General features: G+C 39.3%; 3 protein-coding genes across 5 annotated transcripts; 1 reads left to right on the top strand and 2 right to left on the bottom strand.

The window, feature by feature from the left end:
• Nucleotides 1-473: 473 nt before the first annotated feature.
• Nucleotides 474-3,846, bottom strand: olfml3b (olfactomedin-like 3b). Its single transcript, XM_074668339.1, has 3 exons — nt 3,672-3,846; nt 2,394-2,679; nt 474-1,883 (listed from the first exon to the last, which is right to left on the bottom strand). Exons 1-3 carry the CDS (start codon nt 3,768-3,770, stop codon nt 1,099-1,101), a joined length of 1,170 nt encoding a protein of 389 aa, XP_074524440.1. The 5' UTR covers nt 3,771-3,846; the 3' UTR covers nt 474-1,098.
• On the top strand, nt 3,822-15,817 carry avil (advillin). The gene is made up of 21 exons (XM_074668327.1): nt 3,822-3,948; nt 7,246-7,382; nt 7,588-7,666; nt 7,838-7,912; nt 8,067-8,263; nt 8,345-8,453; nt 9,135-9,245; nt 10,331-10,536; nt 10,660-10,738; nt 10,873-10,971; nt 11,184-11,337; nt 11,473-11,573; nt 12,152-12,289; nt 12,408-12,566; nt 12,708-12,887; nt 13,910-14,067; nt 14,169-14,313; nt 14,395-14,583; nt 14,660-14,734; nt 15,160-15,270; nt 15,599-15,817. The coding sequence occupies exons 3-21, from the start codon at nt 7,607-7,609 to the stop codon at nt 15,710-15,712; spliced, it is 2,460 nt and encodes an 819-aa protein (XP_074524428.1). The 5' UTR covers nt 3,822-3,948; nt 7,246-7,382; nt 7,588-7,606; the 3' UTR covers nt 15,713-15,817.
• A 675-nt stretch (nt 15,818-16,492) lies between these two features.
• LOC141786926 (uncharacterized) lies at nt 16,493-24,684 on the bottom strand. Of its 3 annotated transcripts, none has more exons than XM_074665372.1 (6): nt 24,439-24,684; nt 24,070-24,144; nt 21,991-22,026; nt 21,590-21,751; nt 21,373-21,456; nt 16,493-19,096 (listed from the first exon to the last, which is right to left on the bottom strand). In XM_074665372.1, the coding sequence occupies exons 1-6, from the start codon at nt 24,529-24,531 to the stop codon at nt 18,602-18,604; spliced, it is 945 nt and encodes a 314-aa protein (XP_074521473.1). In that variant the 5' UTR covers nt 24,532-24,684; the 3' UTR covers nt 16,493-18,601. The 3 variants fall into 3 exon arrangements, with proteins under 3 accessions (XP_074521473.1, XP_074521552.1, XP_074521631.1); XM_074665451.1 differs by lacking the exon at nt 24,439-24,684 and adding an exon at nt 24,365-24,420; XM_074665530.1 differs by lacking the exon at nt 24,439-24,684 and adding an exon at nt 24,290-24,416.
• Between the last annotated feature and the right edge of the window lie 2,552 nt (nt 24,685-27,236).

Below are 27,236 nucleotides of genomic sequence, written 5' to 3'. Positions count from 1 at the left end.
ACTGCTTCTGTTTTTTCATGTGATGATCTTTGTGCTCTCTGTCTGGATCTTTTGAGGATAACAGTCTGTTTTGTTATGAGATGAAGTGAATTGTGTCCCCTTAAGTTCTGAAGCCAAGTGAAACATACCAGTTACTCAGTGAAACACAAGAGTCAACTGCTGGGTTGTCGAATGCAATTACTGTTTCACTTCATCAACTCTTTGGCAGACTGGCGCTTCGTTCTGGTCCGAGGAGTGATTGTTCATTTCATTTCTGTCATTACAGACTCTGGATGAGAAAAACCTTTTTAGCTCGACCTCAAAACTTAAAACCAGAAATGCAATTTTCCTTTTTGTATTTTAACTGAAACCTGCTTAATTATTATAGCTGTTACATTCACACAGTCTCTTCCTCAACAGAATTTAAATAGTTTTTCAATATGAGTCAAAGGTGCACCACACAACCATGAATAGCAAAAATAACCAAAAAAACATCAAAGAAAACAAGTTTTATTGGCTATTTTAGCGAAGGCTGTCATGTCAGCATACAGCAGTTAGCCTCCTTGAAACAAGTGAACTCAAAATGAATTGTGAAGGTGCTGTGAGCTTGCGTAAAAAACAATTGAAGAGAAATAAGTTTACTGCCCTACCTGCTGCTGCCCCCATACCATTTTAGCTGCACAAAGGTCAAAATTAGTTTGATGAGTTAAAAGCAAAAACAGTAAAGATGAATGGGTGAAAAAATACTTCAGTTGGTTACAACAAGAAAGGAATGCTAAGACATTATGTTACATCAGATGCATGTATAAAAAAGGTTATCTTCTTGATTTGTTGATTTTTTTAATGTAAAAATTCAATGCCACACAGATAAACTGTATGCAGTATACTGTACTCATAACATCAGGACACACAAAGCTTTAAAGCTCCCTTGAGAAACTTTATATTTGTGCCGATTTTGGCGCAAATTAGAGACTACGTCTCTACAGCATGCATTGGCCAGCAGTACTTAAATGTGATGATTTGTAGGTAAGGAGGTCACATTAATGAAAACCTTAGTTTAGTACTTAAAGAGGGTATGATGAGTGTGTTTGTGTGGGTTACAGGAGGATGTTATGAAACTCAAATTTCTAGTTTCTTTTTCATAATAAGTTTGTAGAGGATCTGGTAACCATCATCCCAGGCATAGAGCAGCTGCTCCTGTGGGTTGTACTTCAGGCTGGAGTGTGCTCCATAACGTTTTGGGAAGTAAACCAGTGGCGCCTCTTCGTTGGTCACCATGTCATTGACATCAAACACACACTGGACACGAGAGCGACCGGGCTGCTGAGTGTTGTACACCACATACAAAGTGCCACAGATGACAAATGCCGCTTCTGCGTTCTCTCTCGGACAATTTGTGTCCCACATCTGCTCGATGTCCAGCGAGTACACATCCAGTTTTGCCAGAGAGATGTGCCTCTCGTTCTGCTGTGTCGAGTAAATGGCCCACAGGCCTTCCTCGTCCACAGCCAGGTCCATCATTGTCTCAGGAGTCAGACCATAAACAGGGATATGATCCTGCTCTGGGAACACTGCAGTGTCTGTCACAGTGCCGTCCTTCAAGTTATATTTCACCACATTTATCTCCTGATCCTGAGTTATGTAATACGCATGATTGTTGTAGACGACATGTCCTGTTCCACTCCAGAAAGAAGGCAGCTTCAGGTTCTTAGACAGAGTTAGCCCCTGTGAGCGAGTGAAGTCCTGTACGGACCCAAACTCATGTATGATGTCATCATTTGTGCTGTTAAAAATGTAGATTTTCCCAGAGCCTCTGCTGGTGTCTTTGGTCCACATGCCCTTTGGACCCCCAACACGCTTCAAGATCTTCATGGCCTTTATGCTGGAGATCATGTCGCTGCAGTCTGGAAGTAAGAGGACAAGTGTGATAATACTTAAGACCTGCATAACATTTGAACGTTTTATTTTTATTTTTATTATTGTTTAATTAACCATGGACTGTTTTCTGAGGGTAAGTTGGCAATTAAGTTGCATAAATGTAAAGCAATCCTGGATATGTCTAAGAGACAGTTAGCCTAGCTTTTAAAGTTCTGCTGTTTGTGTTTGGCTGTTACCAAAAAACAATTAAGACTTGATTCACTCATTCATGTCCACAGTTTTTCACCTATAGAGCTGGACTTGTTGCTTGCAGATGGATTTTATTACGATTTGGGAAAATTCATGTGAGCATTTTCCAGTCATTGTGCTAAGCTAAGCTAACCAACAGGTGGGTCCAATAAAGTCTCATACTGGTAATCCTGTGTGTGTAATTGTTTCAATGAAATTTAAAAAAAGAAAAAAAAAAAAAAGAAAGAAAACTTTTCACCAACAGGTCGTCTAACTCATCATGTGCAGCTCTGGCACATCTGTCTCACCTGATAACTTTGAATACTTTGCTTTCTGCTTCTCCTTCACCAGCGTCACCTGCTGCTCGATCAGCTTGTCATCCACATCTACACACGGCTGAGCTCCGTTCTGGGTCTCCAGGTAATCCATCTCTCGTTCAACACGGTCCACCCTGGTCCCCACACTGTCCAGATTCATCCTCAGCGTCTCTTTCTCCTTGTCCAGGTTCTCCAGTTGAGAAACCATCTGTTGCTTCAGCTCTCGCAGCTCTGAGGCGTACCGAGTGGTCTGCTCATGCCACAGAGAAATCCGGTCCTGGTTTTAAAAGAAGGTGATACAGATTAGTTAAACCTGAATTTTTAAACAAGTTAAGTGGTCCTGTTTCATTGCCTCTGAGCAATGCATTGTTAATTGTTTTTGTAGAAAAGGGTTAACCACATTTCTGGAAAACTTTGACAAGGCCATAATTTGATGTTATTTTAAGGCTTGGTGAGTAGACCGGGACAGAAGGGCATTACAAGAAGGACAATCATCCTTCAAATAACCAGGTTCAAGCCACACGTGGCAAGTAAACACGCCGCTCAAATGTCTCCCAAAAACAATACCACATGACTCTGCAGCAGGCCCTGACCTCTGACCTCTCTCTGCAGGGAAACAATGGATTCAGATTTCCTCCACAGAGAAATCTGAAGTTACATGACAGAGCGGTGTAGAAATAAAAAGTGATGAGAGCTTTGTTCATTGAATTATGTTTGAATGGCTATAGACCTGGAAGAAAGGAGTATATCATGCTTTTTATTCCATCTTTAACAGAATACAATTAGTGTGCAAAATATCTTATACTGATTTTGAGCACATAATAGATGCTTTGTCTAATAGGCAGACAAAAGTTTCAACAGCCAAATTTTTTTTTACAAAAATGCAGTGTCTTGCACACTCTGTTGCTGAAATGGTAACAATTGCATAACTTTTGGCTGACAATAAAGTGAGAGTGTTTCAAAATCAAAAATGCATTTGTAGAAATCTTATTATGTAACATTAGGAAGTGCAGGATTTCTTCAGCTTTTTGCTTTATTTTTACCATAGCCATTTTTAGATTAATCAACATTTGAATCACATTTTCCCCGGCTTCCTCACCCAGACAAGGATCTTATTATCCCTTAATGTTTCACAGAGCTGTATTTTCCAGCATTTTCCTCAGGATTTGCCCACATCTGCATTCCATTGCTTGTGCCCGGTCCCTGGAAGTTTCCTTTCCCAGGGACTCTGGAGTGCAGGGCTCAACAGGGAGGTAAAGTGAGTCTTACCTCAATAGCGAGCAGCCTCCGCTCCAAATAGTCAATCAGAGCTTGGTGCTGAGCACTGGCCAAGCAGGCCAAAGTAACCAAGACAACAAGTCCTCTCATTGTGTGTCAGCTCAGTCCCTTCAGCTCCTGGACAGATTTTGACTCAGAGTTGAGTGAGCGTGAGGAGGAGGCAGCAGATTCCCAGAGGTGGGCTGGAATGTTTTACTAAGCTGTCGGGGAGGAGCCAAAAACATCTGGTGTGGATGGAGGCGCATGGTCCATACAAAAGACAGAACAGGTTATATTCTCCTTCAGCTTTTATCTCATTGGTCAATATAAAAACACTTTTTCCTGGACTAATGTATGTCTTACGGAGGCCAGGACATGTGTTAAAACACTTAAACAGGACCACAGGTGGTAGTAGGAGGGGACACGTCACGTCATTGGGATTTACGAGGCACACTTCTCATGTTCAGGTGAAAGGCCATGGACCATCAACTTGTTTTAAACTCTCTTTTTGGTGATTACATAAACAATTCCAGCATGAACTTCCATAATGTTGCCTGAGCTCCTGTTCAAACCAGTATTCTCAGTTTTTAATAGTTAACATCATGACCTTTTGCCAAATCAAAGACAGGTCACTTTTCAGAACACACAAAAGTGACATAACTCGATACCATTTATAATAATGTATTGGCTTACCAATTCTGGATTAAAGTATGTCCCCAACAAATGTGCTTGAAATGATTGAGTAACTGATTTGTTCAACCTGCACCTTTCCTCTCCTAGTTGAAGCCCACATTGAGACCCCAACAAACATAATCCTCCTAATAAACCATCCCTGCAATGAAGAACTTTAGTAGTTTTAGTAGTAACCAACAGTATGTCACAAGCTGGTCACCCTTTTTGCAGATAGTTCTGCAGCATGCAGGTGTGCCACTCCCTTCAACGGCAAAGTGCAGCTTGAAATTTCTAATACTTTTTTTTTTTAATCAACAGCGAGCGCTGTAGTTTGAGGCCTGGTTGTAATAACGAGCTGCTGTCTACACAGTAAACAAAGCAGCAGGAGGTGAATGACAGCGAGGAGGTTGGAGGAAGTGTTTATACAATCTGGTTTTACTTTAAACTTCATCTTACTTTGATAAAGACAGAGCTCACCTCTTTCACACAGATTTCAGCTCTTAAACTCTGGAAAAAACAGGTTCTAACTTATAGCACAACACCCCTCCTGTCCTGTTGATTTTTATGTGACTATGACTCATAATTTAGGTCTTTTTTTTAACCATATGACCTAATGTCTAGTAGTGCCGCACCTGTCACTGACATCAAAACTGCTTTTAACCCCTGATACCTCCAACAAATGCTGTTAAAGCAGGAAAGGTGGCAGGTAACATCTTCCTGTAATACTGTCTTGTTTCTGAACCTCTTATGTAAATTCAGTTTTTGATTTTTTTTTCTTTTGTTATTGGGGGAAAATAAGTTGAATGCTGTGATGTGATGGTTCAGAATCTGCAGTTTTTAATGATTTTGCTTGGCTCATGCAGCATGCAGAAAAATTCGAAACAAAAGTTTAAAAAAAAAATAAAAAGAAAAGAAAAGAAAAACATGTGGAGGGATCACAGAAGCATATTCAGCCCTGAAAATTAATCCAAAGACAATAAAAGTAAAAGATCATGACTCTCATACTTGTTTAGCTTATGTAGGCTGTTGAAAAACATTCAAATGTTTAAACAGGGTTTAACAATGAAGCTCTGCTGTGATGTGACGTAACTTGCTGTAAAATAGTAATAATAATAAAAAAAGTTCTATTTTATATTATTTTGTAGAATAACCTGAACCTCAAAAATGATCAAAACAGAAAAAGTGTGTCAAAATTCTACAAAAACAGAAGCTCTCATTTCTGTTGAGGTCTGGTGACCATTTTCTTTCTGTTAAAGGACCTTGTTCCTGACCTCCTACCCACAGTGCTCTGCTGTACTTCATTTGTTTGCCAACAGTCCCACACATCATTACATGTCCAAACCAAAGCTACAACTAAAGCTCTTTGTTTATTCTGTCTGTACAATGTGGTCATCTTAAATAATTACCCTGCACTGTAAAGTCCTGACTCTTCTGAATAACCATCATACCTCACCCTTGTTAAAGGTTTGTCTGTGGAAATATGAATTTGAATAATAGCCCTCTTTTACAATATTTATTTGGTTTCATTTGCCTATACAGAAACTGGAAAACAAACTACACAGAATCCTTGAACAGGTCACATCAGTAGAATATCAACTGTAGAAATGAGTTCAATCAGAAAATCATAATAATCAGACAAACCAATAAGGTTTGAGGTGCTGTGTCTCAGATGTGCTGTACAGTGGCTATCTGTTACATGACAGGCTGGGTCTGCCTGTTACACTGATGAGTTCACCTCTGATAATAGAGCATATAACCATTAAAAACCTTGAAAAAGGGTTTTGCCTCCTATACTAAGTTGCTTACTGAGATGTGAGTGCTAAATATTTTGAAAAGAGTGATAAAACATACTCTTGAAGCTCTTTAATCAGTCAGTACAACGCAGGTTATTGTTGAAAACAAATACTCAGCAAATTAAGCTTCACATTCTCCAACAATGAACAGCTCTAATGACATAATCAAAATCAGTGATGGTGAAGCAAAACAAGAGTGAACCTGTATACCTCTGCCCTACTTATTCTCAGATTTCAGTCAGGGGTGTGTTATACTTGCTGTGGCTTAGTCTCCAGCCTAATGCCCAAGAAGGAGAGAAAAGTAAATTATGGTCAAAGGTTTTCTTCAAACCTGCAGCCTTCAAATCAGACTTCAGCAAATTTTATATAAACAACAAAAAACATCTTTGTTGAAGTCTACTCACCAATAACTCTCAACAGACTGTTGATGTGTTTCGATTTAAAAACTTGAGTGAAATTTTGAGTTCAGATATTTGAGGACAGCTGGCCAGAAATTTTTTAAGTTGCTCTCTGCAGCAGAATCACTGAACACTCTGGTGCCTGCTGTTACTTGGCCTCCCACACAACCACAAACAAACACACATGTCCTACCCCAGCGCGTTCAGTGCTTGTGCCTATTTTTCTGTAAAAAAATATATCATCATTATCTCATTATCTCATGTATAGCATTCACAATGGATACACAAACACTGATTATATTTTACATGAATTCTGCTACCTACAAGAACAAAAGTAAAAACACGAGTGCACACCAACTTGTATCTGGGATTTCATTAATTTTAGTGTACTCTTTTTCTGAAAGTTTAGAAACACATATATTTGATATTGCTTGTTGGTTGTCTGTCCTTCCTCAGCTGAACACATGTCCATATATGGTGTTAAAGTTGTGGCACAGGAGTGAGTGGGCAGTGCAATGAATGGACGCCATGATGATGCTCACTGATACCATGTGAAGATAGGTGTGTGTGTGTGTGTGTGTGTGTGTGTGTGTGTGTGTGTGTGTGTGTGTGTGTGTGTGTGTGTGTGTGTGTGTGTGTGTGTGTGTGTGTGTGTTTTCATTTGAATATGTGTCAATCCTTTTTTTCAGCACATTTGCCTACAGGAGTTTGTGTCTTCCTCAGTGATTGGGCAGAACAAGGTGAAAGGCCCTGAAACATGCAAACTCACGCAAATCTTTCAGGGGCTCAGAGAGGAAGAGGGCCTTTTGTTATCACAGATCAGCTGTTGGATGAGGAAGGTCTGCAAACAGGACAATCAAGTAGGTTGTGTTTGAGGATATTATCATGTTGTATTGTTGCTTGCTGTGTTCCAATTGGCCGTACATGTTGAACATAGTGTTCAGTTTCTCAAGAAAAGAGGCAAAACAAAAATTAACTTTTAAAATTCTAAAGGATATGTGTTGTTGTACATATGTACTTAAAGCTATACAAGCAAATTGATTGTATGGAAATTTCTTGTTCCAGGAGAGGAAAACCAACCAACATGGGGTCCACATTTAAAGCAGTAACTCACAGTCCTGGGATTATTATCTGGAGGATTGAGGTAAATTGATTTCACAGCTGTTGTTGCTGCAGTGACGTGATTTTTTTTTCCTTTTGGATCAGTCGTTCAGTTTGATGTTAAAAGAAAAGGAATAGATACTCCAGGAGAAAATGACTAAAACAGAAGTAATGATGAATAAAAAACACTGTTTTTTTTCTCTCTGTGCAACAGAAAATGGAGTTGGTCCAACTTCCAGAAAAATGTTATGGAAACTTCTACATCGGTGACTGCTACCTGCTCCTGTCTGTAAGTCATGAGACTCTGGCTGATAATCTTTGGGGTTTTGTATGCCAGTGTTTCATTTAATAAAAATATATTTATTTTTGTTGTAAAACAAAAGTTGATTCTATTTTATTTGTTCGTAAGGTTTTATCTTTTTCTACTTTCTGTGTGTCCCCAGACCCAGAAGGTGAGCAGCTCTCTGAGTTATGACATCCACTACTGGATCGGCTCTCACTCCTCACAGGATGAACAGGGTGCAGCAGCTCTTTACACCATCCAGCTGGATGAGTTCTTGGGTTCCACGCCAGTCCAGCACCGCGAGGTTCAGAACCACGAGTCTGATGCCTTCAGGGGCTACTTCAAGCAGGGGATAATGTGAGTGAAAATGTTGTCACAGTAGGCTATCTTTAACACTCACAAGTATGTCTAATGAAATGATTATTCTTTTATGTGCAGTTATAAAAAAGGTGGAGTGGTTTCAGGAATGAAGCATGTTGAAACCAACACATATGATGTAAAGAGACTGCTTCGTGTCAAAGGGAAGAAAAGGGCCATTGCTAATGAAGTAAGAAATACTTTGTAGTGGTGATTTCAAGAAGAATGAGCTGCATTATATGTCATTATATTATTACCAGATCAGATTTTATCATATCTTTAATGTATTGTATTGTTTATATTGAGTAATGCTGTGTCTTACCACATCATATTGTATCTTATCTTATAGTAACACATCACATTGCATCGCATTGTATCATATTGTATCATGTCCTATCATATGGTATGGTATCATATGGTATCATATGGTATGGTACCTTCCCATATCATATGGTATAGTATGTTAATGTATTATATCGTATCATATACATATGATATACATATACATATATCCTACTATATCGTTCTATACTGTACCATATCGCATCATATTGTACCATATCATACCAAATTGTTTGATGTCACATCATATTGCCTAGTATTGTGCTGTACTGTATTGTATGGTATCCTGTTGTATCATATGGTATCGTATCTGTCACATGGTACGGTATGGTATGGTATGGTACGGTATGGTATGGTATGGTACGGTATGGTATGGTATGGTATGGTATGGTATGGTATGGTATGGTATGGTATGGTATGGTATGGTATGGTATCACATCTGTCCTGTTGTACCATGGATAATATATGATGGCATGATAATGATAATATGAGAGGACAGGGTATGTGAAAATTGACTTGTTTGTTTCAGGTGGAGATGAGCTGGAAGAGCTTTAACCTTGGTGACGTGTTTCTGTTAGACATGGGCAAAACCATTGTTCAGTGGAATGGACCCAAGAGTAACCGACAGGAAAAGCTTAAGGTAAGAATTGTATAACTGTGCTGCTTCTTCTTGTGCGTAACTGAGTATACATGAACAGTGTAAAACGCAATGTGTTTATTTTATTTACTCCCACTCCTGAATTATGTGTGGTGCAAAAAGAGAAAATTAACTTCTATTCTTCCTATTATTCTGATGTCTAGATGTTTTATGTCACAAGAGTCAAAGGTCATATGGAGGAGTTTGTTTTAAAGTATTAAAACTCTGTGTTATGTCTTTTTGATGTCACTGTCGTATCTGATCTGAACGAACACTGACAAGAGGTCTGCGTTGATCTCTTGATATTTAAATATCTTTAAACCTTATGATATATTTGTTATTTTCTCAGTTTTCAAGTTGTGTGACAAGGGTGATGCCCAACAAGGCAGCACAGGAACCAGATAAATGGCTGCGTTAGTGTCTGTGAATTACAAAGACCAACAAAAAAAGACTGTGTGTGTGAAGATAGGTGTGTGTGTGTGATTATGCAGGGAATGTGAAGGTGTGATGGCAGATAAAAAAGATGAGGCTGTTTGGGGATATCCATATTGTTTAGAAATGTGCTTGTGCCTGCAAGAACCACTTAGTCCACGAGGCATGTACCCCCCCCCCAAAAAGTACTGGAGCTCTTTCCAGAAATGTATGTTTCCTACAATCATTAATGATAGTTGTGGAATGATCAGCATTGAGAGGCGACAAGTCTCTTCACACTGTATTACTACTACTACTGTTATCATTGTTATTAAAAAGTGCTTTGTGCAATTTTGTTCAGAAAATTTTTATCAGACAAGTAGCCCTTTATACTACTCAATTCCTTTGAGGTAGCCCTTGGTCTCAAAAAGGTTGACCCCATTTCCTTACCTGTAGTAATGCCATACCTCTTCAAGTTCCCATAAATCAACCTGAACAAAGTCTGTAGCCACAACTAGAACACAATAGCCATGATAGCATCACCAGGTTTATCCTCTTAGACCTGAAATATCTGCCTCCAGCGAGAATTGATTGTGATGTTCATATGTGACTTAGTGTATGTCTTGTTTCTGGTAATGAATTACTGTGGACACTCAGCATTGTACCTCTGATCTCAGGGTATGCTGTTGGCCAAAGATATCAGAGACAGAGAGAGAGGAGGCCGAGCAGAGATCAAGGTCATCGAGGGTGACGCAGAAAGCAACTCTCCTCAGAGCATGGAGATCCTGAAAGACGCCCTCGGAGAAAGAACTGCTCCACTGACGGATGGGCCTCCGGATGAAACTGCTGACCAGGAACAGAAGTCAAAACTCATGCTGTACCAGTGAGCTGATCTGTGACTGTGATATCACATGTCTCATGTGTTTTAGTGAATAAGGATTTGTGTAAAATCTCAACTAGGGGTTTTCCCTTTCTTCTCCTCATTCTTCTGTTTGTCTTCTTTAAGTGTGTCCGACGCCGAGGGCCAGATGAAGGTCACAGAGGTTGCTAGCAGACCACTGGTTCAAGATCACCTTAACCATGATGTTAGTTTGTGAAATTTTGCATGAATAAATATTTCATTTTTAACTGTAGAAACTCAGGCTGGTGGGATTAGGGTTTATTTTGTAATTGTATAACATTTTTTGGAATTTTTTACTTTATGTTGTTATTATTTTAGGACTGCTTCTTCCTGGATCAGGGGGGAACAAAGATCTTTGTGTGGAAGGGAAAGAGAGCAAACAAAGCTGAAAGGCAGGCAGCAATGAGCAGAGCTTTGGTGAGTCCACACCAGACATACACCTGTATCACCAACCAGTGTTAGGTAGTCCTTTCGTGCAGGGTATTTACTTAGCTAACACTTTGTGAAACAGATCTGCTTTAATATGGCAGGCTTTTAGATAACATTGTCATAACCGAAGGAGTTTATTCTTAGTAGATTATCCTGATGATTTGGGTGCTGAGTGTGTTTGCTGTTTTTCTCTGGTACAGGAGTTTATCAAAGCTAAAAACTATCCAAACACTACCAATGTGGAGGTTGTGAATGATGGGGCGGAGTCAGCACTGTTCAAGCAGCTGTTCCAGAAGTGGACCATAAAGGACCAGACTCAAGGTCTGGGTAAAGTGCATACAAGAGGGAAAGTGGGTATGTCTGCACTCAAATTCATATTAAAAAACCATCAAACACTAAATTAACTTCCTGGTCCTTATCAACATGTCATTATCCTTTCAAACTCAGATGTGGTGTAAAGCGTTTGTTTTTCTGTCATTCTCTGTTTAGCTCGTATCACACAGGAAAAATTTGATGCTTCTCTGATGCATGAGATGCCCGAGGTGGCTGCACAGGAGAGAATGGTAGACAACGGCACAGGTCAAGTGGAGGTAACTGTGACAATCTGGATTTACACTTTGGAAGGTCTGTTTTCTTTATTCTATGAGAAAGTCAGCAGCAAATTGAGAATTGCCTTTATCAGAATCAGAATGGCCTTTATTCACCAAATATGTCAAGAGTACAAAAAATTTGTCTCCGGTTAACCACAATATCTCCGTACAGTTATTGTAAATGACCAAGTTAATTTGATAAGATATTTAGATATGGAATAAAAATGTCTATATTACTTAAAAAATAAGGAAGTAAAAAAAAAAAAATACACTTATAAAACTGCAAAGGGCTCCATCCCAATAGGTTGTTTTTGCACTGTGAACTAACATGTTTCACACCAGGACTCTGAAACAGGTGGACCAGACACAGACATATGATATGATCCTTTTCACTTGTGCTCTTCATACAGCGCCATGCCAAACACATATGGTTAAAAGGGCTTTAATAAACACTGAGTGTCATTAATCCCACTTTGGATAGAAGAAATCATCTACCTTGTGTTTAACCTATCAATTAAGACATTCAGAGCTGCTCACTGTGAAGTACACTGTGTTTAACCACCTTTTGATGCGGCCAGGTGTGGAGGATTGAGAAAGTGGAGCTTGCGCCTGTGGCCCCTGAAATGTATGGATACTTCTATGGAGGAGACTGCTACCTGATCCTCTACACTTACCTGGTTAACAACAGGAAATGCTACCTGCTCTACATATGGCAGGTGAGGCTCTGGCTTTGTTTTTGTACCTGTGGTCTCATACATGTCCTGACTTTGGATTTGTCTGATTATCACAATAATAAATGATCAAAATAAAATTCTTTAATGCGAACTGTTTTAGGGTCTCCATGCAACACAAGATGAGCTGGCTGCCTCGGCGTTTCAGGCTGTGAATTTGGATCAGCAGTATGGTGGTGAGCCAGTTCAAGTGAGAGTTACAATGCGCAAAGAACCAAGACACTTCATGACCATCTTCAAAGGGAAAATGGTTATCTTTGAGGTACACATATGGAATTAACATCTGTATGAAGAATGTTTACACCTTTCACATGCTCTTCAGGCTGATGGTATCTCCACAACTCTTATTTTTTATGTGTGCATGATACTTTTATGTCAGACAAATTTTTATCTTTTCTTTTAGGGGGGCACATCTAGAAAAGGTTCGTCTGACCCAGAGCCCCCGATAAGGTTGTTTCAGGTCCATGGATCTGACCCATCTAACACCAAGGCCATTGAGGTTCCTGCTCTGGCATCTTCACTAAACTCCAATGATGTGTTTCTTCTGAGGAGCCAGACAGGGATTTATCTGTGGTGTGGGAAGGTAAGAAAGCATTCAAAGAGTAACTGAGGGAGAACAGTTAAACCGAATGAATAGCAGTGTGCTGATCCTGATCGAAACAAATTAGTACAGTTTCTTGGTGCTGGAGAACAGGTTGGCACAGAGCTCTGATTCCACATCAGTCACGCTGAGCTTTATTTCCTGTCATCTGTATCTTCAGTAATGTTCATGTGCACCAGTGGGAGCAAATCTTTGTCTCTGGGTCTGTTAGAAGGTCAATCAGTCCTGTCAAAGTCTCATAAGCCCATGAACAAAATGCTCTACTTCAGTGTTTCTCAAATTGTGGTCCGCGGACCACTAGTGGTCTGCCAGTGCCCCCTAGTGGGCCGCAAACACAGTGAGGAAATTGTGTTTTTTTTTTTTAATGGAACATTCACGAAAAAAGAGGGGGTGGGGGTGCGAGTTGCTCGGTTACAACAGAAATTAATAAAATCTACAAAAATTGGTTCATAAAAGCATTGAGTAATTTAATTAAATCTAAGTTCTTAAGTATTTAAATACTAGAAATTTTAAGCATTTTGGAATAATGTATCAGTAATGTAGTTATACTCAGATTTTGAGGTCCATTTTCTCCCTCATTCTAAAAGAAAACAACAAACAAAACACCAAACTATGAGGAAGTGAGTGCACTTTTACTCTAGTCTCTGTCATTTTGAAAGAAAAAAAAACTTGTTCTGAATAAAGGGAATTAAAGAAATAAAATGTATAATTTTAATCATAAAAATAATTGGCATATAATCCATTTTCAAAATAATCGTTAATTGCAGCCCTAGCAAGTTGTAACATGTATGACTCGAGTTTATAGCATATGATTTTGTTCTTGGAGTGTTGTTCTGGGGCTATTTAGCTTGTGGTGGTCCGCAAGAGTTTTCTGGGGGAATAAGTGGTCCTTGGTCTGAAAAAAATTGAGAAACGCTGCTCTACTTTTGTCCATTGTTATCCTTTGGTATAGCAATGCAGCTTTAAGTCTACTGACGACGTATTGTATCCAACTCTGTGAACAGGGGTCAAGTGGAGATGAGCGAGCCATGGCAAAGGAGGTCAGCTCTGTGATTGGTGACAGCTCACAAAGGGGCTCTGAGGAGCTGGTAGCAGAGGGTCAGGAACCTGAGGAATTCTGGGAACTCCTTGGAGGGAAAGCTCCTTATGCAAGTGACAAGAGGTGACGGTGACACAAGCATGTGAATGGTGCTAAAATGTAAAAATCGGCTTCAGCAGAGTTAAAGGTAAGGTAACACACAAAACATGTGCTGCTGTCGACAGGTTACAGCAGACAGTTTTAGATCATCAGCCGCGCCTGTTTGAATGCTCCAATAAGACGGGACGCTTCATTGTGACTGAGATCACTCAGTTCACTCAGGAAGATCTCAATGAGGATGATGTCATGCTGCTGGATACCTGGGACCAGGTATGAGGGTGTAATGAAAATGAAAGAATTTTTAAATTCATATTTCTTGGTGACCATGGCTTCTTTTTTGTTTTATCCCAGATTTTCCTCTGGATTGGTAAAGAGACCAATGAGGTTGAGCGCAAAGAATCAGTGGTCATAAGTCAGGACTACCTGCGCACACACCCCGGTGATAGAGACCCAGACACCCCCATCGCCCTGATCAAGCAGGGCTTTGAGCCTCTCACCTTTACAGGCTGGTTCACTGCCTGGGACCCCTCAAAGTGGAGTGTGAGTGGTCTGGCTTGAACCGTAACAGGGTACACACCTGCACTTATTAATGGTGACATACTGTCTTTGTTTCCAGGGAGGAAAAAGCTATGAGCAGCTGAAGAAGGAGCTGGGAGAAGGAGCATCACCTGTTCTCATTTCAACTGGACAAGTAATATTCATCTTTGAATTTTCAGCTTTTTCATTATTATTATTGTTATTTAGTGCATATCAGTGCATGTGTAATGCATTCTTTGTACAAGCCGTGGATGCAGAAACTCTGTAATAGTTGCATTTTACACAGAACTGAGATATATTTGTTGATTCAGGGTTATCTTTGGGCAGCTTTTAAGTGGCTTTAAATTATCAAATGGCAAGACTAAGTTTAATAAATGCACATTTGTAAACCTTTTATTATTTGATGACATGAGATGGTGAGACGATTAATGAACACCTGCATGGATAAGTGTTTTACCTTATGACCTCCAGAAATCTGGACTATGAATCTAATCCCTGATTCAATACTAAATGAGGAATGAATAAAATGATGCATTTAGATGTTGAATTGTTAACTGAATCTTACGGTATCATTTTAAGGAGCAAAACTCTGGTGACGGTCAGAAAACCTGCCAAAACCTGCCACCCATTGCTTTGGTCGACAAACAGGCAAATGAGCTGCCTGAAGGGGTCGACCCCACCCAGAAGGAGGTAGGCATGTTTGTGTGTTTTATTGTGCACCTAGCATGTTCAAGTTTTCTGTCATAAAACCAAACAGGGCCCAAAAGATAAACCCTCTATTAATAGATAGTGATATAAACATAAAAAAGTATATCTACTCATTCAAGCCATTGAAGCTAAAACCTAATCATAAAGCTTTATGCTTTCAGTCAGGCTTTAGGACTTACTCACAACCAGCGTGTCCTCCAGAGTCCACTTAAAAGAAATAACCTGCTCATTTTGTACATTAGAGTTTTGATCTTACATGGACATGTCATCTATTTATGATCATCATCTTATTCTTCTCCCTTTTCTATAGAATTATCTTTCTGACTCAGACTTCGCTGAAGTGTTCGGGATCACCAAAGACGACTTTGTGAGCCTGCCACGTTGGAAACAGCTGAACATGAAGAAGGAGAGGGGGATGTTTTGATCACACTTTCTCCTCTGATATAATTAAACAAATACTGTTTGAGTTAAATATGTAAAGATGCTACTTCTGGCTTTCCAATGTAGCATTGTTTGTTCAACTTTTTGAGAAGGGTCTGTTTTATTGTAATTCATAGATCTGAGTTATATATAAACATACAGTAATGTTTGGTTGACTCTGTGCAGTTAAAAACACCTATGAACACATGAACGCTCTCTATGTGATTAAAATTTGATTTATACTATCTATACAGATTTTTTTAAAGCAAAGTTAACATAAACTGTCCAAACACACACCACGGTAGTTGTACTTAATGGCAGTTGTCATGAAAGCAGATCCATAATTTGTATAATCCTCAGACCACAAACACAAAACCTGTTAAGGAAGCACAACTTTGTTAATACAACGATACACTGCCACCTGTTGGTCAAACTGTATCCAAGGGTAACAAAATACTTGCTAAGTTCATGGTGAACAGAAAATTTCTGCAATAATGGTCATTTTTTGGTACAGAATTTTATGTTTTTGGGGAAAGCATATTCTTTCTCAGGAGTTGCCTTTATTTTTTCTAAACACACTTTAGAGGTTTACCCCAAACTGAGAATCCTTTCTTCAAATGTATCTTAAAAACATACAAAAAGGCTGGTTTTGGCTTGTTACAACTAGAGATCTTGGTGTTGATTCTAGATTTTTCACTTCAAAACTGCTTCAGATGTTGAGAACTTTAACAATGGGTGTTTCAAAATCAAGTGAATAAAATAAAAACACAATGCAGTTGTTTTTTACTTCTTTTATTTTGATATGTCTGGAATGTCATTTTGATTACAAGTATAAATCTGTGTCACCTACTGTCACCTGTGAACATTTGATACAAAGCTCAGAACATGTTAAAAATATCTCCACCCACCGAAGGCATCAAACTACATTAGGAACTTCATTTTTTGCATCGTTGCGTTACAACACAATGAAAAAAGGATTGGAAAAACCCACTGCAGTGTACTCAGCTGAACCCCCTTCCCCCCAAAAAAAGCATTAATGATAAGAAAAAACAGAACTTAAAAAATGTAAAACATTTATTAAAGTAGCATGGATTAAATCCTAACAGAAATATATAAAGTACAGTTGATGAAAAAATGGAGTGGACCAATGATTGTGGATGTTCATGTGTGAACGTCTGATCAGCTTTAATGTAAATGACCTGAATGTTGAAGACCTGACTATGGTTCCACCACACAGCACTACAGTAACAGCACTTCAGTAGCACCCACCTTATGTAAATAAAGTTATACAAAAAGACAAATGAGTTCACACAATCATGACTATTCTGCCGAACACCCACAAAATGACATGCAACCAAATGCAGAAACCACACGACGTCTATCATCTGTAATCACACTTTCATTAATGCTTGGATATGGTTCCTTTTTTGTGTCTGATATGCCACAACCGCTGACTGAAACTATGATTTCCCTTTAAGACGTGTTATGTTTCACATTACATGTTCCCTTAAGTATTTCTTAAAGCTGCTAAAATCCCATAAAAAAACATCATCTTCAAAGAAAGCTCAGCTTGCAGAGCACTACTTGATGACGGATTGAGTCTTCTGTAGACTAAAAACATTTTACATTCTTAGGTGCACATGCAAACTTTTTTAAATGAGGTGAAAGGGTTTTATCCTTGCTTGAAGCTTAAAAAAGGAAATGTAACATTGTAAAAGTAATTGTAAAACTTTGTGATTAAATACAAAGAGAGTACAGCATTCATAGACTAATTCAGCAAGTTCGTCTGTATACTGTATGTGCAACTATACAGATTCAGCTGTGCAGGCAGAGAGGACTCGGCCTGCAGCAGGTTAGCAGATCAGTCACCGCAGACATGTTTGGTTTTTAAAGGGAATGTCGTTTCTTTCAATATAAGAGCTTAAAAAGTGCAAATGCAGCCTATTCAATTTCCCTAAATTTAAAATATTTAAAAAAGATTTAAAAAGTAAAACTTCAGGCAGCAATTAAATTTCAATTTACCCACAATGCAAACATTTAAAGTATGTATTTACCATTTGTTTCCAAAAACCTCTATCAGAGCTTCTACTTGTCACTTTTATTATGTAAAAAAACAAATGTCTACAAGGCTGTGGGTGTCTGAAATGTTTACACTGCCTCCAAAAATCCTCGCTCTCTGTTGTGTAGTTAAGATCAGAGCTCAAACAGCAACAGCCCAGATTCCTTCCTGAGCTCACTTGTTGTATATACAGGTAAATCTGATTTGTGTCCTGGCAGCTGTTTGTGTAAAAACCGACCTCCTTAAAAGGTTTTCCAAGAGACAGACCAACAAAAAAACGTATCTCCTGTACTTATCCATGAATTAGAAAAGAAAAAATTAGGATGGACATTAACTACAAACTGTTGGCAAGTAAGTTAAAGTAGTCTTAAGTTTCATTATCACCTGAATCCTGAGTTCCTTTGTTGTAAATTTAAAACAGAAACTTTGTGTTACAGTGATTGACAACTACAGCTGCAACGTAAGCTTTTTTTTTCCATTATCAATCAAGCTGCCCCGTATTCTCTCTATTAATCATTATGTAGCGAAATATCAAAAAGTCGAGTCTTGAGTCCAAGTCTCTTTGACTTGTGTACAAAACAAATGAAGGACAACGGCTAATTAAATAAAGCCTAATTTTTGCTTTTTGATTTAAAAATAGCTACATGATATATCAACATAGTTTAATCTATTTTATAGGTAAAGTTAGTTTAGTGATAGACTACCCCTCAAAGCTATAATTACAACTTTGGACGTTACTTTTGGCAAACTATAAATATGTGATGTGTGTAAACAGAAAATGAAAGAGCTCCATTGCCTTTGACCTTTCTCCCAGCACTAGATAGAACAGATTGGTTAAGACACGACACACAGTTCAGGGTTTTTGGGGTCACTTGGCGGGCAGCTGTTGGTCGTGCATACCTCATTATTTTCTGAATCATGGGGAAGCTCTAGATTTTCACCTGGAAAAATCCTGTCCTGCTCCGGAGTCTCAGCAGATGCATCCTCGTAGGCACTTATGCTGTCTGAGTCGTTCCTGTCTGGAGAAGAATCCCGTCCACCCTCCACACCGTTTTCGTAGGGCCTCCGCAGGACCCCGTCCTCCAGTACCTGGTTGTCTAGAGCGAGAGTGGGCGTGGGGCCGAGCTTGTTGACCATCTTCATCAGCTTTGTCTCTTTGCTCTTTTCCTCTTCGTCTGTTGTTCGGCCTTTGCACAGCGAAGAGTCTTTTTCTTCTCTGTGTGCAGCTTCAGTCAGGTGCTCAGCATCATTTTCCACTTCCTGTCCTTTTGTTGCCTCCTCAACATGTGCGGGCGTGCTCAATGGAATAGACTGATGGTTATTTTTTTCCTGCAAAGACATTTTTAATACTTCATTAAAAAAAAGGTCACCTTTCCGATCCAACAGAGTACAGTTGACTTTGAAGATCTGATATTGAGATGATTTTCTAGTTTATATCTGGTTTGATTTCATCTCAAAGAAATCACAAGATCATTTAACTTGTTTTAATATTTAAAAACTTTGTTTCAGGACAAAAACTTCCAAACCCTTCAGATTTTGATGGTCAGGCTTTCAGATGATCTTCTGCCTTTGAAACGATTAAATGTTAACTCACAGAAGGACAGATTATACTTGGGGGCCCTTGAATGTCACGCTTTGATCTTTGTTTTTGAATGAGCAGTTTCATTATGTTGAGCTTAAATCAGGTGTGAACCCCCAAAATCCTCCTGAATTAACCAAATGAAACTTTAACAGACAGCAGTGGTTGAGGCTTTGTATACACAATAATTTTTAATATCTTTAAATACTTTGTAGTTTTAGTTATTGGAATTCTTTTTGTGAATACATTCCAGATATATGGTGCAGCTTTTATAAGAATCTCTTGAGGGCATTTAGAGCTCTGCATTAATCCTACAGTTCTGTTTGACTCACATGGTCTGTGTAGATGCTCCACATTTGGATTTCCATTTAAGGTAATGTATATTTTGTTAATGCAATGTATACATTTGCACTAATGTGCTCTTAGATTACAGACCCCCCCCCCCCCCCCCCCCCCCCCCCCCCCCCCCCACACACACACACACACACACACACACGACTTGTCATAAACACATCACTTCACAGTAGGGCTGGACAATTAATCGGATTTTAATTGTGATTTCAATTTTGCTATCTGACAATCATAAAAACAATATAATGGAATAAAAACAATTAATATGCCACACAGTGTAGATGTATGCAAGTTCCTGTGCTTCTTAGCTCTTCTGTGTTCCATGTGCAGCCACAGCGAGTGTGTGTGACTTATGTGTATCAATAATACTGTATGTGCCACTTGCTGGTTCTTTAAAGTTGTGTTTAAATCAGTACTGAAGTTTTTGAATAAGATTCAAATAATAAATGAATAATTGTGTATATTAATTGTGATTTTAATATCACTTAAAATAATCGGGATTCTTATTTTTACCATAATCGCCCAGCCCTACTTCACAGGGTGAAGGGGAAAACAAACTTACACAGTCAGACAGACAACTTTAAGGCAGATGGAGTCAACACATTTCTCTGTACCAAAACCTGCACAGGTCTTATTTTTTCAGGCCTATCCCACACCTGTGGAGCAGTGGAGCGCAGTGATGAGCAAACCAGTAACTCGCAGTTGCCTCTGAGTCAAATTCAGGACCAACACAACCTGTTAAAAGCCACGTGACCAAACCTGTAGGCTGAGTCAGCAGCTTTGAAACACTTGAACCTACGCAGGAAGAGCCTGTAGAAACATGAATCCAACATATAACTACATGGAGAATAACCAGTTTTTACTTAATTAATGTAACTGACTTTAAAGCCTGTCATCTACTGTCCCTGAGCAAGCCTATATTACTGCATTTAGTACATTTTACATGCAAGTTTTAAAAACCTTATCAAAATTTGTTACACTACTGTTTTGTGGGTTAGCCTGAGGGTCAAATTTCTGGTTGAAAAAAAAAAGGTAATATTCAGTAATAGAAAACTACTGGTGTTTAGACGTAAGTATTAAAATGTATTAGTCTTTAATGGATGTGCAGATAATACCACAATCATTTTAAGCGTTATTTCCTGAAAACAATACCTTGACTCTACTTGCCCTGATTTTTTCCATTTTTTTGGGGTCTTTATGCCTTTAATTGAAAGGACAGGACATTGGATAGAGATGGAAACAGGGTGAGAGAGGGGAATGACAAGCGAGAAATAAGCTGCAGGCCTGACCCAAAACCCAGGCCACCCACTCGAGGGTGCGACCTAGACAGCTGGGCTATCTGCGCCCCTACTTATCCTGCTTTGAAAGAAAAAAAGATTTGTTTGTGCTGAAATGTTAAAAGAGTTGTTACAGAGAACTGATTGGTAGCACACAGTGTGGAACTAAAGACCAAAGTACACGAGGTACTTCCATGTTGAGTCCAACAGTTACTTATTAGCATATGCAAGCAGAGTGAGATTGAGACTGGCTGAACTAAACATGCAACATCCTCCTTTTTCACATTCCTCACAATCTGTTATGTAACAGGTTCAATAAGACTGTACCTCTTTATAAATTCAACAACCCTGTGCCTCTCTGGTGTTATGTAATGTTCTCTCTCTGAATGTCACTTTACCTCTTTTAATCTCTCCACCTCCTGCATCAGAGAGCACACCATGCTCTCCAGTTTTCTCTTGGCCTCCCGCTCTTGTTCCAACGCCTAATGCAGAGAGAGAGATGGCATAATGAGAGACTTAGTGTCTTATTTACAACAACACAAAACTAAGGATGAACAAACAAGAGGTCACTATGTGGCAGATGTGTTGTTAGCGTTTAGTGTGGCCTGGTCATACCGTGTTAGCCTGTCCTGCTTCCCTCTGTGCCTCGGCCAGCAGCTCCTCCACACCCTCCAGTGTGTCCTGCAGGACGTCCACCTGGAACAACAGAGCCTCTCGCTCGACCTCCAGCCCACGCAGCTCCTGCACCACCTCGTCATAGCTGGCCTGCAGCTCCAGCTACAACACAGGCACAGTTGGAAATGAGCGTGGGCAACTTCAGAGGTACCAATGCATGCCAGCCAGTGGGTGGGGAATTGTTTAGCTCTCAGAGACATCAGTGGGAGGCATCATCTTGAAGCATGGCAATACCTCCAAATGCACAGAAATCTATGCCACCACAGTCACCCATATACATGAGTAGGGCTGAGTTTGTTATAAAAATAGCAATATTTGTCACAGCAGTAGGAAGTGCTCACCATTTCTGGGAGGCCCATGAAGAGATCCTGTTCAGTCTGAAAAGAAAAAAGACACTTTCTCAGAGACTGTTAAGGATCCTTTGTCCCTGTCCCTGTCAATGTCATTTAAAAATAAATAACTACAGTACAAAACCCTAACCAAGCACATGTCTGCACATTTTTGTTTTTAATATGTTATTTTTTGCAACCAGTAATCCATTAACCACAGGATTCGTAAAAAATTGGGCATTTGATAACTCAAATTTGATTGTATAAGAGACAGCAAAAGATCATATGTGATAGGATGCATGCATGTGGCAATACAACGCTCTATATTTTGACATGCTGAAGAATTTATTTAGCTAAGAGAGACCTTGGCTCCTAAAAGTTAAGATGTATTGAATAAACTCTGATGTGTTCAAATTGTGGTTATCTATTTCTTTTCTTGAAAAAGGTGAAGTGATACTCTCTGTCTTATAATTTTCACCAAATGGAAATGGGAAATATATCTACTGTTTACCACTGACATCGTTATCACTTATCAAAGGTATGTCAGCAGAAAGGCTGAGGGTTAAGTTCTCATCAAAGAGCATCCACATTTCACCTGGTCCACCTTTAGTTACTTGTTTTACCTTAAATCAGATTATCTTCCTGCACCACAAAATCTGTCTAGTCATAGACTTTGGTACATCATGATTACAGCTATCAGACTAAGTGAGCTTGTGTAAACACAGTATGATAGAAGCAGAGACACCTGTCTGGCAACAAGTCTCAAAAGACAGCAATGGTTCGGAAACATATTTCTGCACAGAAAATACACCTGACGTTCCTTATAAGGTAAAAGAAGTTTGTCAACTCCAGGTCAAGAAGATTTCACTGGATCAGATCTTTACCTCGGCATAGTTCTTATCTTAGTAATATAAAAGTAAAAAAGAAAAATATTACACAAGAGACTAAAAGACAGAAATTCAACCCAACTTGAATAATCTACACTGCTTGGTCTAAAGTGCATGGTGCAATTGCACTGAGGGTGCGTTCAGGCCCTCTGTAACTCCAGCACATTATCTGAATGCAGAGTGGGCTGGAGGGCGAAACGCAAATCTCTTTCGTAATAATAAGTTTGTTTTGGGCATAACAAGAATTAGACCACTGGACTTGTGCCTGAAACATACCTTTTTGAGGCTTGAGCTACTTTTAAATGGCCCAGGCTTGGGCTTATTAAACCATATTTCTCCCCCTTTACCTATATATGTATGCCTATGTATATAGTCATTCTGCACTTGGACTGTAGCTCTGCTGTACTCCTTATGGAGGTCACAATTGACAGCGAGCATTACAACTCAAGTCCTCACTTCTAAAGACACTAGTAAAGCCTTTAATATACTGAAGTGTATGAGTCTTCCTCTTCAACATAAACTGAGCTGGCAACAAATGTTTCTTAGTACTTGGAAAAAAAAGTGCCTGTGAAACAGCCACATATCTTAATCTTCCTGCTCACAACACTTCAAGTTACAATGCAACCCTTACAACCCTTGTGTTGTGAAATCTAGTGTATCACTAGTTTGAGAGGAAAAATTCAGGTTAAGCTGAGGCTGTTCATTATTTTGATCCACTGGTAAAGGGGCAAAGTGGAACTTACAGTACTTTGTGAGTAAGGGTGGAGTTTTGCTTGAAAATTTAACATTTATCTAAAATCTTTTCCCTATCTGTTAAACACAAAATCATTGTAGTGATTTAAAACCCATGTGAGTTTCTAACAAACTCAACAACATACCTGAATCAGACCCTGCTATGTTCTGAGATACCACAAACACTCAGAATTTGTGGTGTTAAAGTGCATTTGAAAAAACATGTTTCCTAGTAAATGTTTCAGTATTTAAGTCAAAAACTAACATCCTTTAATATGCAACTAAAACTGAAGGTAAACGCTGCTTTCCACGACGTTTCATAACACCACCGACAATAACATGTTGGATTCATGAATCATGTAGACATCTATGATAATTCATAGGTGTAGTTAGCCTGAAATGATAGATGATCATGGGTGTTGTTAAATTGATGCTGGCTCTTATTATCGTTGAAATTGTCGGTCTGTCCTACCTGGCTGTCAGTCCTCCTCTTCAGGGTGCCAGCTCGGCTGTCGCTTCGTGCTAGACGCCTGGACGAGCTCTCAGACTGATTGAAGAGACAAAAACACGCATCAAACAGAGACTAACATTACACACAGGCAAAACACATAAGAAGCTAACACGACAGTGGTAATGGGGAAGTAAACGGAAGCGACTAGCCTGGAAAAAACGAGCTGTTCTTCTCAAGTTACCTTAAATCGTCAACAATTTGGTCTGACTCCGGACTCACTACATTTCTAAGGTTAATGCTTTAGTACGTAATTTACTGGTCGTCTTCACAAACGTGCCTTTAGCTTAAGCTCTAAACAAAAACAAACGACGACGTGATTTCTACGCCCACCTCCTTGATGAAGCTGCGGAGAGACTCGTCCTCGCTTATTCCCCGAGACAGCGCCCGCTTCTTTGGCGAACCATCCAGAGTGACTGAGTGCATTTTTAAATATTTATTTCAGGCTTTCGTTTATATAAATACCACCTCCGAGCTCTCTGCTAAGATCTTCTCTGGGTGTTTTATTTCCTACGCAGCAGTACCTCTGAGTGAATTGCCGACGCCCAGGCCGTGATCTACGGAAAGCCAAAGGGCCCAAACCACTTTTAACACCGCCCTCACTCCACCCACACTCACACAGGGGTCAGAGATCATCCACAGACGGAGGAGGAGAGTCGCTCAGTGTGTGGAGTTAACCAAAATATAGCATATTTCTCTTTTGTGGTAAAGTTAAGATGCACATCATGGAGCATTTAAATTCTGAAGGACCGACACTCATCGGGGACGAAAGGTCGAAATCTTCAGGTGAGCTTTTGGTAAAGTGTGTTTAGTTGTGGAAAGTAGCATTTGCTGTATATTCACTTGTAAAGTCTTCTTTATCATTCTTGTCTACACGTGAGAGGTAAATGCTGTAGGTTCACTCAAAGAAAATATGCCCCTTGAAATTTAATCTATACTTTGTTACTCTAACTTATTCTACAAATACTTAGAAAAAAAAAGCTAAAACACTGATACTTGGTGAACTTTATAGTTGTGTAGCTCTGGCGTCTGCCTCACAGGCCTTCATAAAAGCTGATGTTTTGACAGGTCTTGGTATTAAAGGCACAGGTGTTTCTTATTCGCTGAGTTGGGTCAACAGTAGCTCATTCAATTGGGTTTTGACTTGACAACTGAAGAGTCACCGGTTCAAATTTAAGAAAGGACCAAGTGTAGGACTTGGGCTGGTAGCTAATACAGCAGTAAACTATGCTCTTCAGCAAGGCACTGAACCCCCAACTGCTGAGGGTGCATTACAGGGGTATCCCTGACTATGTTCAAAGTGCAACCTGTGAATTTCCGCCACAGAATTATTAGGTTTACCTTCTTCCAGTGACCTTGATTCTATCCATAAAACCAATGCATCTAAATAGGATTCAACTATGATTATTGCTATAAACTGTATTTTACCAGTAATTTCAATTCACATAACCACCTTAATTAAGATTAATCGCTTAATGGATCACATCTCTCTTTCTTCCATTGCAGCTTCAACTCACCGTGGACCGTTGAAACACTATGTCTTTATTTTTAGTTATAGCTGGTTACAGCTTAGTGCTGGAAGAGTCAAAAAGTCTCTGAAGCCTTAAATCTCAGCCTTAAGATGGGACTGTCTTCTTGGGAATGAAGATGACCAAGGCTGTGGTGAGTTGTCTTCAGGTCTTTTACTGACAGATCTGCTCCAAATGTTTTTAAACAGAATGTTCAGTCAGGGTAAAATTTGACTCTTCGCTGTGAAAGCATACTAACTAAATTTACATTCAGGTCAGTATGCTTATCCGTTGTTGCTTGTGGAACTTGGTTTTCTGTTTTACGCTTTCTGGATGTTTTTTGCATGATGTACCTTTGAGGTTATTCCAGAGAATATTCTGGACAATATATGTCATTGATTTTGATTGTTTTGATAGCAATGGACGGATATTTGCATGCTGATAGATGTCGAAACTTAAGGTTCATTTGAAAGTGATAAAACAATATGCAGCTAATCTGTGATTAACCAGAAGTTAACTGTGGACCATCATGGGATTTTCCACACTTTAAAATCACTATTTCCACTTTTCTTTAAGGACAAAATAGTTTGAACACATTCATCTGTTGGTACAAAGAAGCCCATATAATAACACGTGGGATTTGATGGGTAATATTAAACTAGAATGTCTGGTCACCTGTTGTGAGCTGACATACAGAAATAAATCTGAGTTTACAAATTTTTGTTTTAATGATACAGCTGATAATTATATGTAGTTCAATAACAATAAATGTTAACACCTGTCTAAATCCTGGAAAGTTGTCTTGGATAAAGGAAAAAAAATAAACATTAAAGAATCTGAATAGAATAGAATAGAATAGAATAGAATAGAATAGAATAGAATTGAATAGAATTGAATAGAACTAGAGTATAACTTAATTGTCATTGTACAAGTACAACAAAATTGAACTAACAGCAGCAAGTGCAAGAAAATAGATGATGACAGCTTGTCCATCATTCTCCAGTTCAGCCAGCCTCCACCTCCACAGGGTCCAGGACTGAGCTTCTTCAGTCATGCTCCATCTCTGTCTCCTGGATCCTGTCTGCTCACAGCAGCTGAAGCTCTGATGTTAGCTCTGTTAGCCATGTCTGTGAATAGCTACTCTGCCCTCAGGTATTCCCTCTGTTTCTGGGTTAGCACGGCTAGTTTGTCCATCTTATTGGAGATACATCTTACGTTCCCAGTAACGATGGGTGGAAGGACAGGCCCATGTTGTCACTTCTTAGCTCACAACTGAGAACCAGCCCGTCGTCCTCACCTCCTTCTCCTCACCTTGTGGGAAGACATCAGGCCTTACACCAGTTAGCATTGACATGCTACATGCTGCAAACAGCTGAGTTCACATGTAAACAATGCAGCCATGGTTATATGTAGGATCTCCAGACAAACACACGAGAAAAAGTAGTAAAAACATCACTATAGCCACAAAAAGTTTGGTGTCCATGACCAACAAATGAGCCATACAAAATAATGATCCCCTCCAAATACAAAGATTACAAAAGAGAGCCAAAAAAATTACAAGAAACAGACAAAGAAGAGAGCTGCTGCAAAAGGCAGCCATAGCCAACAGGGCAGCACCGAGCA

This window comes from Halichoeres trimaculatus, unplaced genomic scaffold (assembly GCF_033239565.1).
Source record: "Halichoeres trimaculatus isolate MK-OKI-2021-1 unplaced genomic scaffold, fHalTri1.1 fHalTri1_scaffold_1, whole genome shotgun sequence".
NCBI classification, from domain to species: Eukaryota; Metazoa; Chordata; class Actinopteri; order Labriformes; family Labridae; genus Halichoeres; species Halichoeres trimaculatus.
The sequence above is the reverse complement of the archived record's forward strand: the minus strand, read 5'-3'. Positions and strand labels throughout refer to the sequence as shown.

Coding starts and splice junctions, on each gene's coding strand:
- olfml3b (XM_074668339.1), bottom strand. CDS start 3,770: ATGAGAGGACTTGTTGTCTTGGTTACTTTGGCCTGCTTGGCCAGTGCT. Junction 2,680..3,671: donor GGAGGCTGCTCGCTATTGAG/GTAAGACTCACT, acceptor TTTTAAAACCAG/GACCGGATTTCTCTGTGGCA. Junction 1,884..2,393: donor AAAGTATTCAAAGTTATCAG/GTGAGACAGATG, acceptor TCTTACTTCCAG/ACTGCAGCGACATGATCTCC.
- LOC141786926 (XM_074665372.1), bottom strand. CDS start 24,531: ATGCACTCAGTCACTCTGGATGGTTCGCCAAAGAAGCGGGCGCTGTCT. Junction 21,457..21,589: donor AAGCAGGACAGGCTAACACG/GTATGACCAGGC, acceptor TCTCTGCATTAG/GCGTTGGAACAAGAGCGGGA. Junction 19,097..21,372: donor AGGTGGAGAGATTAAAAGAG/GTAAAGTGACAT, acceptor ATGTCTTTGCAG/GAAAAAAATAACCATCAGTC.
- avil (XM_074668327.1), top strand. CDS start 7,607: ATGGGGTCCACATTTAAAGCAGTAACTCACAGTCCTGGGATTATTATC. Junction 7,667..7,837: donor TTATTATCTGGAGGATTGAG/GTAAATTGATTT, acceptor TCTGTGCAACAG/AAAATGGAGTTGGTCCAACT. Junction 10,537..10,659: donor TCAAAACTCATGCTGTACCA/GTGAGCTGATCT, acceptor GTCTTCTTTAAG/TGTGTCCGACGCCGAGGGCC.